The sequence below is a fragment of the Sinocyclocheilus anshuiensis genome, unplaced genomic scaffold (assembly GCF_001515605.1).
Source record: "Sinocyclocheilus anshuiensis isolate Anshui unplaced genomic scaffold, SAMN03320099.WGS_v1.1 scaffold419, whole genome shotgun sequence".
Taxonomy (NCBI): Eukaryota; Metazoa; Chordata; class Actinopteri; order Cypriniformes; family Cyprinidae; genus Sinocyclocheilus; species Sinocyclocheilus anshuiensis.
In genome coordinates, this window is record NW_015548228.1 from 1,060,039 (window position 1) to 1,069,107 (window position 9,069).

General features: G+C 35.9%; 1 protein-coding gene across 1 annotated transcript in view; it reads right to left on the reverse strand.

The window, feature by feature from the left end:
* LOC107654457 (SRC kinase signaling inhibitor 1-like) overlaps positions 1-9,069 on the reverse strand; it is a 61,897-nt gene that overhangs the window by 36,348 nt on the left and 16,480 nt on the right. Inside the window, exons 4-5 of the mRNA XM_016441527.1 lie at positions 3,316-3,511; positions 656-948 (exon numbers count right to left, since the gene is read on the reverse strand). Coding sequence (XP_016297013.1) covers positions 656-948; positions 3,316-3,511 — 489 coding nt within the window. The remainder of the gene's footprint in view (positions 1-655; positions 949-3,315; positions 3,512-9,069) is intronic.

The following is a 9,069-nucleotide window of genomic DNA, read 5'->3' on the forward strand; positions in this document are numbered from 1 at the left end:
ACACACACACACACACACACACACACACACACATACACACACATACAAACATCAGTGTACACACATACAGTACACCCCACACAAACAGACAATAAACAGAAACTTTTGCATACATTAACAGCCTCATGTCTAATGTTAGCTGAGAGACTCGTGTCTCTTAGCAGTTGGTATGAAATGGTAAAGACGTCTCACACCAGCGAAGTAAAAACGAACATTTGATCAACAGAGTGACGCAACATGATCGCATTTCAAAGTCAACCCACATCAAACTCCTGTGGTAGCACAGCGAGCTCACAAAGTGAACCGAACTCCCAAGTGATATGCCAAAAACTGTGCATAATTCAAAAACCTCCGAGTTCAAGAACATCCAAATCTGAAAGACGTCGCTCAATGGATCAAACAACAGGTACTTCCCTTTAAAATATTTAACACGCAAAAAGGGCCGTGACGTCGATTTGAAGGTTAGGTTTGCCTTTCATCTCGCCACATACTGCGATCTACATCCTTAACTTTGTGATTTCTTATTTTGACTTGGGAAAGAAAACATTCTTTAAATATGGATCATGCTTGGTGCCTTCTTTTATCCATCAGCCCATGCTGAGACAATGTAAGATGGCAAACAACTGAATCATTGAATGCAGGAGGAATATCTCACCCTGAGGTCTCCGTTGGCCAGATGTGCCGCAGGATAGGAGGCATAGATGGGCTCTTTGCGATAGATTTTAATGATACTGCGGTCCTGTATGTCCCTCACGTCCTCCAGCTCGTAGAAGACATTCCTCGCTTCGTCTTTGATCAAGATGGCCGTGTTCGGGGACTTCAGCATTCCCGCTGTCAGCTTCTGAGGGAACATGTGCACGATAAGTGCGTGCAAGGTGTCCAAACTGTTGAGCTCGTGAGTGATATGAACACGTCTGGTCTCATCGCCAAACTGCAGGAAAAGGACACCTGAGGAGAGAGAAGGAGAGAAGTAAGAAGAAAGTCAAGAAAGACCACCATGATCAACATGAAAATGGTGAAGCATACGCTCCTAAATGTGAGATTTGTGCATTTGAATGGCATATAAAATTGTAATCTATTACCTTTACGCAGTTTTATTATAAACTAACAAACTTAATGTGATGTATACAGTATTTATCAGTTATACATAAACGAAAGAGGTAAGATTTCTGTAACAGTGCTAATAAACTGAATGCGTTTTAAACATTGAAAAAACAGCCTCAATACATAAATCCAATTACTTTCTGACTGATACATTTTAACTAATTGAATTTGGCTTGTTCCACATCTTATGCCATATTCATACTTTTCTAACTGAATGAATTCAAATGTTTTTCACAATGAACAGATTTATGCAGATTCTAAGCAATCTGAATGAATGCATTTAGAAGAAAAGATTGTTTAAAATAAAATCAAATAGATGAAAATTGCTGTTAATAAACTGTGCAGAAATCTTACCTGCTGCTTATCTGTTTTATTTATGTGTGACTGACAAATATAAAGTGTGAAAAGCATCACATTAGGTTTATTAGTCTATGTTAAAACTGTGTAATCCAAATGGATGTCAATTTTATATGCAATTCAATTGCATAAATCATAAATTTGATAAAGTGTTGTAAACTGCTGTGAGAGAGAGAGAGTGACAGACAGATTTTAGGAGGGATGTCAGTGACAGCAAGTCGCTCATTCAGGGTTGCTGACCTCCTACTGCAGACTTTTTGTCATTAGTTTTTGTCAGTTTATCTCGGCGCACTTCACCTAAAGGGACATCAGGCGATCCTAAATTTCCTGCTGATGGGACAATAATCTCTCTGTGGGGAAGAGCTCCAACCGAATCACTTTCAGCAAATATTGTGCGCTTGCTGCTAACACACACTCAGCTATAAAAGTTCAACAACACTGTATCACATCTAAGAGATACTTCGCACCATGGAAACCAAAGCTAAAAAACAAACTGTTGAAGGTCAGTTCATATGAATGCATTGTACTGCTGTAATTAAAGCACTGCTATTAACTATCAATGAGTAGGAAACATTTCACAGTATCTAATTGCAGGACAGCGAAATGTCATCTTCTGCCAAAAGCAAACCAGAACAGTGGGGCACATGTTTTTTTTCCACTGATTCATTTATACCACCCAACCCATTCAAACAAAGTGATTCAACAGAATGAATCAGACTTTCCATCACAGCAAATGAAAAACAACAGAATGTGTTTAATTATTGTGTCATCTCACTCAACTGTAAAGCTGCACGCACAATACAATGTGACATTTAAAGAAGTAATGCAGCACCGTGTCACATCACTATTAAAAATAGCACAGATATTTCCTGAGGTTAATCTGATTGCAACTTGAACTGTTCTTGTACTCCGAGTTATTTGCAAGGAAATATTTATCATAATGAATACTTAACTGTCTATCAAACATTCAAGTAACTTTCTGCATAACCTTTGGGATGATGTTTACATTTTAACAAAGCGTTTTGATTTGAATTGCGCCCAGAAATGGTTTTGAAATCGTTTCTCAAGAGGCTTAGAGGCACTGCTGTTAAATTTAAATTGGTTATGCAGTAACAGTTCAGAAGAGTTTCATAAACAATAATTGTATTTGAAAGTTACAGGAAGTCGATTGGATGAATAAGAGGCACTAGTGAAGTTGTTTCATTTTCTATTATTTATGGGCTTTGTAGGCCATTGCAGGCCTTAACAGAAGAGAAGTATGTGGAAAATTGTGTACACTACCATTCAAAAGTTTGGGGTCAGAAATCATTTTAATGTTTTTTAAAGTCTGCATTTATCTGATTAAAAATACAGTAAAACAGGGATTTTGTAAAATACTATTGCAATTTAAAATAAATGTTTTCTATTTTAAAATATCTTAAAATGTAATTTATTCCTGTGATGTTAAAGCTGAATTTTCCAGTCTTCAGTGTCACATGACCCTTCAGAAATCATTAAAACATGCTGATTTGCTGCTCAAGAAACATTTCTTATTATCAATGTTGAAAACAGTTGCTTGCTGCTTAATATTTTTGGGAAAACAGTGATACACTTATTTAGAATTCTCTGATGAATAGAAAGTGTAAAAAACAGCATTTATTTCGAAATCTTTTGTAATATTATTCATGTTTTTACTGTCACTTTGGTCAATTTTATGCATCTTTGCTGAAAAAGTATTCATTTCTATCCAAAAAAAATAAAATAAATCTTACGCACTGACACTAGTAAAGTTGATAACTTATTCTTTTTTATGTTTATGTGGGCATAAGCGTATTTGAGTGTCAGGTAAAGATATATGTTGAAGGTATATGTTACCTGGAGAGCGTAGTTTATTCTGGCTTGCAGAGCGGGAGAGTGGGAGGCTCTGACGGAAACGGTTCATGCGGTTGAAGCCCAGCGGCATGTCGGCCTCAGACATGGTCTCCAGAGACTCAGCAGATGCGAAGGACAGTTTAGACGCCTGGTCTGCCAAACCTGACTGAGTGGACTGGGAGTGACGTGGACTACGGCTCTAAATGACAGAGAGAGAGAGCGAGAGAGAGAGATTTCCAGCATTTTAAATGGCATGATGTAAAAGGCAGACATTATTTACTCACAAGGAGAAACCAAAAGCAAATTCCTCCACACTGTAAAATCCAATAGTTTACCTTACTTAGATTTAATTAGTAATCTTTACTTAGTTGTTATACTTACTAGGTTTTATTAAGTTACAGCTACTTTCAAGGCAAATAAAACAATTTACTTACTGTTTTGAGTGACACTTACTTCAAATATTCAAGTAGCCACAAAGGAACCAATGACATTAATAAACCAGTGAGAGGCAGCAGTGCACTAATATGTTGCTAATGTGCAACATAACAACAGAAGAAGAAGAAAAGAAAGAGTCGTAATAGACTTTTAGAGTCTTGATAGACCCATTTCCTCCATGTCTGCAGTTATCTTTCACTAGTTGCATTCACTCGTTTCCCAGTCATCTTGAATGTTGAATTTTCAATACAACTGAAATATTTGAGAGAACATCACATAAGCTGACTTCATAAATTAATGGCGATTTTCCTAAAATGTTTTTTGTATTTTTTTTTATGCACCATTATAGTGATTAGTGTTCCCTTTGGTTGGGCACTTGGAACTTTGTTTATGCTACTATAATTATCTTCCCGTTAATGCAGCAATGCATCGTGAAGGCAGAGTAATTTGGCTTCAAGGGAAGAAAAGTAATAAATAGGTTGCTTTTAGAAGGTGACCTATCTTATAATTAAATCAATGTGTTATTTTTTTGTGCTTGTGTTAGTCATTGAACTTCTGCAAAATTTATTTTTCATAAATACATTAAGAAGCTTAAAATTGGGTTTATATAATTCTTAAATAGTGTGTGGTAATATACTAAAGTCACACACAGACTTAAACATTCAGCACGTGAACACAGACTTAAACATTCAGCATGTGAATCACAACAATGGTAACAGTTCAATTTCATTTATTTTAATTAATTGTAACAATAACCATTTTATTTGCTCTTTTTGTTGTGCTACTACTGACACAAGACAGCAAGTAAAATTGGCAAATAAAAACAACAACTGTAAAACAAAGCAACTGCATAATTTATTCATGCCGCAATGCACTCTGGGAGTCAGTGAGTAGCTATACTAAGTCATGAGTAAACCTAAACGAAAGGATCAAGTACCCCCTACAGTTCTTTTTTAGTTACTAGAACTCGCGTGCAAGTAAACTATACTAACTAAGCATTTGTCAGTACAACATACTATTCCTATTTCACTTTACTTAGTTTTTTCAAGGCAATCGGTTTGCATGCTTTTTTAAAGTAAGCCCAACTAATTCGATTTTACAGTGCAACCAGAGTAAATTACACCTAAACCTCCCAAGTTTGTACTCAAGCTCAGGGTGAGAAAGTAAGGCAGATAAAAAGTACCTGATTCTCTGTTTGTGTAATGATGGGAAAAACAATGCATTGACAGGAAAATCACTCACACACAAACAAGTCTCTATGGATATGTCTCTACCAACAGACTGAGACGCTAACTATTACACAGAACAAAACAGTCTGCCTCACTATAGCATATACAGTAATGGTGAATCACACATCTGTGGTTTCTGTTTATTTTGTAGCATTTAATAAAGAGGATCCACACAACCGCATCCTGGTGTGTTTCACGAGCTCAGAGACACCTGTAATGAGCTCCCAGGGTGCACTGGGGAAAGACTGGCAAGCTGGTTTGCAGAGCAGGACACATCCACAGAGCGCCATCACCATACATCAAATCTATTCTCCTCTGTACTGCAAAAAAATCTGCTTCTAAATCAGCATTTTTCCCTTTTTTAAAGCTGAACATATTTAAAACTAGACAAATTTACTTGAAAAGTGCGTTTGTGTAACAAATATTATTTTCAGAGAATATAAAACATCGTGCAAAAGTTTGGGTTCCTTAAGATATTTTAATGTTTTTGAAAGCTCAACAAGACAATTTGACCAAAACAGAACAAAATTAATACTGTGAAATTTTGATTATAATGTAAAATAACTGTTTCATTGTAATATATTTTAAAATATAATTTATTATTGTGATGGCAAAGCTGAATTTTCCAGTAATTTGTCCAGTCTTATGATCCTTAATAATGTAATTACAATTTTTGGTTTGTTTTTCGTAAAAGTCGTTACTGTCAGTTTGTATCCAATCAATGCATCTTTAATGAAAAAAAGTTTTTGTTTTTTTTTAGAAAAAAAATCTTACCGACCCCAGACATTTCAACAGTAGTGTATATCTTGAATTACAGTTAATAAACAATTATTTTTTCTTGTTTTAACCATAAATTGAATAACATTTAGAGAAGTTTATACTAGATTTAATTCATGAAAAGTGAACAAAAACAAATCAGCTAATTCACATTTATAAAAAGAAAACTTATAAAAGCAGAGTGTGTTATTTACACGCAAGGTAAAAGCTCAGACACACACACACATAAATGCTGAGGCACAGAAGCAGTGCTGTGTCCGTTCCCTTGCAGACAGTGTCTGAGCGTAAAGGGGCCAAGTTGAGCTGATAGATGACCCCCCCAGTGTAACTATAATGGGGTCATTTATCCACAACAGAGAGCAGTCCGGTTGCTACTCATACACAAACGCACATACATACATACATCTATAAAATAAGAGCTTGTTTATCCACACAAAGATACATAGCCATGTAGCTTTCATGTATCCCATGCTAAACTAAATGCTATACAAAAAAATGTCCCTTTTTCAGGACACAAAAGTTTGCTGCTGCTCACACCATACAGTATTATTATAGCACAGTTTGTGCTGTTACAGTGTAATCAGACTTTAGACATGAATGTTTTTAAGATACTGCAAAAAGCACAAATGTCAGGGCATGTCAAAACTTCTCCAGGGCCCCAAAACCCCCTCAGACCCTTGTGGGTTATGGATAATTTTGAAAAAAATCCAAATAAGCTTTACAGATCTGTATTGCAAAGGGTTTAAACAATATTTTCATACTTGTTCAATGAGCTATAAACCATTTTTGCACATGCACCTTACGGTTTACAGGCAGCAGGCAATTAAGTTCACAGTTATAATAATGTCTGTAATGTGAGATTACGACTAGCCTAAAACAGGGAGACAGGAAGGACAGCTGATCGTCCTTGCAGGCCAAATCACGTATCCAAGTGTCCCCCCAGACATGTGCAATGCCTTGGTGGAAGAGTGGACTAACATCTCACAGCAAGAACTGGTAATCTGGTGCAGTCCATAAGGAGGAGAAGCTCTGAAGTAATTAAAGCAGTTGGTGGACACATCAAATGCCTGTGAAACTTGTTCAGTTTACGACTGAGTTACGAACAAGTCATAAACTAGTTTAAATTTTTATATTAAAAATATTTACATGTTAAGAAACTTGCTGGAAATGAAAGCAGTTGAAAGTGAGAGGATGTTTCTTTCTTGCCGAGTTTATAACGCGAACATGAATCTGATATGAGGTTTGACTGCATCGTATGATGAATTTTGTAAAGGGAATCTCTTTATGATCCCAAAATACACATTTTTTGAGAAAAGGACAAATATGAGTAACTACAGATCAGAAGCTAAGGAATGATGGGACACATTGCTGCAGGTAAGAGCACAGACATCCAAATGTGTAAACTGCTGATACTTTCCATATACTGCAGATGAAATACATTTGGGCTTTCATAAATACTTTAATTCTGACTGTTGGCCAACTCTCAGTTGTTCTGATGTGGTTTCAAACCTGAACCAAACTGAGGGAGAAAACGCAGCACACTGTTAATCAATGCTCCAAGCGAAAACACCCTTAAGACCATCCACATAATCAAGATCTCCTTCTCTCTCAAGCACTAATGCACTTTTAAACGGCTTTTTGTCAAATGCAATAAACAAACCAGCTCTCAAGTTTCCTTTCGAATTTGTATCTGCGTCAATAAACGTGTCAGTGTGTCATATCACCTTCCTAAAGTGCCTGTATTTTCTGAATTAAACAGAATCAGGGATCCCTGCAGGATTCTCTGCAATAAATCTCCACCTTCATCGCACACACACACACTTCAGTTCTGTTCCATCAGCAGGAAGGAGGACAACCTCATGCCAAAATATACATCTGACTAGAAAATGAAATGAAGGTAACAGCATCTGACAGGACTGTAGCGTGAATGGCATACGATTACGGTAAATACAGATGCAGCTGAGAAATCCACTACAACAACAGAAGCAGTAATACTAAATGCAACCTGAGGCAGTACAAATCTGAGAATGAAATCACTTAGTTATTCGCTCATTCACTATATACTGAGAACCACACAGTGAACAAACAAACTTCGAATAAAATACCATGCAACAATGAAATTAATCATAATAAAATGAAGGAGTTAAAGTCAAAATAGGGCACAATGTTCTGAAAGGAATTTATTTTTCACATGTTTTACCAGTATTTGGAATTGTACACTGCATTGCATTGTTTTAGAGTTAACGGAAATGTCCTTAAAATTAATGGATACATTTCCATGTAATGAGCTGTCAGTACTTTTTCTTTTATTTGTTTGCATATGTTTTGGAATAAAGTATACAACATTGTTTAGCTGTTAAGAGAAATGTGCCCAGAGGAATATTTTAATGCACAAATATTACACTTAGTTCAGGAGACAAAATCAAATTCTCAGTTTGTGTTTAATTCACCTTGTTTTATAATCCTTTATAATCCTAACGAGCAATAGTGGTAAAAAGATTGAGCTTGTTGGCTTTATATTATGTTATACATAATATATGAATATATATACATACATACATATTACACACACACACATTTGTGCTTATACTAAAAATCCTGACAAATTTAAATTAACGTGGACAGCATAGCCTACATCAAGTTTTTGAAATATGAGCTCATGTCGACATCTCTGATTATTTAAAGCTGAGCACAGTATTATTGAGGTCTATTTTGAAGCTCTTCTAACATTTGAGATTACCATTATCTTTTTCTTATGAGAAAAACCTGAGAAAAAGACTAAAATCTGAGTATGAACACCTAAGCAAAAGTCTCCATTAGTTCTCCATTTAATTTCATTGCCGATTAAGATATTACAGAAACCTCTTTTGTGCGTGTGGGAATGAACAAAAAAAAAAGAGAGAGGCATATTTTTCTATCCTTGTACATGAGAGAAGTGTGTCTATTTCAGATTGATGGGAGACATAGTATAATATAAGATATAATGTGCACAATTTTATTAAAATAACATGAACTATTACAAAGAGACAAGGAAAACGAATGAGATAGAGAGAGAGAAAAGGAAAGAAAATAATTGCTCTTGAGAATAATCTTTCTCTCTCTCTCTCCTGCTATTGTTAGACACAGGCTGAAGGCACAGCAGAAATTGCTCCAGCAAATTGCAGTAGATTGTGGCCTATTCAGTCCAATGCTGAGAGAGGCAGGGAAAGCAGGGAAATGGTAAGCTGGTAGGTGGTCATAAAATGGCGGCATTCTCTGCACTTATCGTTGGGGACTAATAGCAATGATGAAGACTGAAATGATAAGAGGAAGGGAA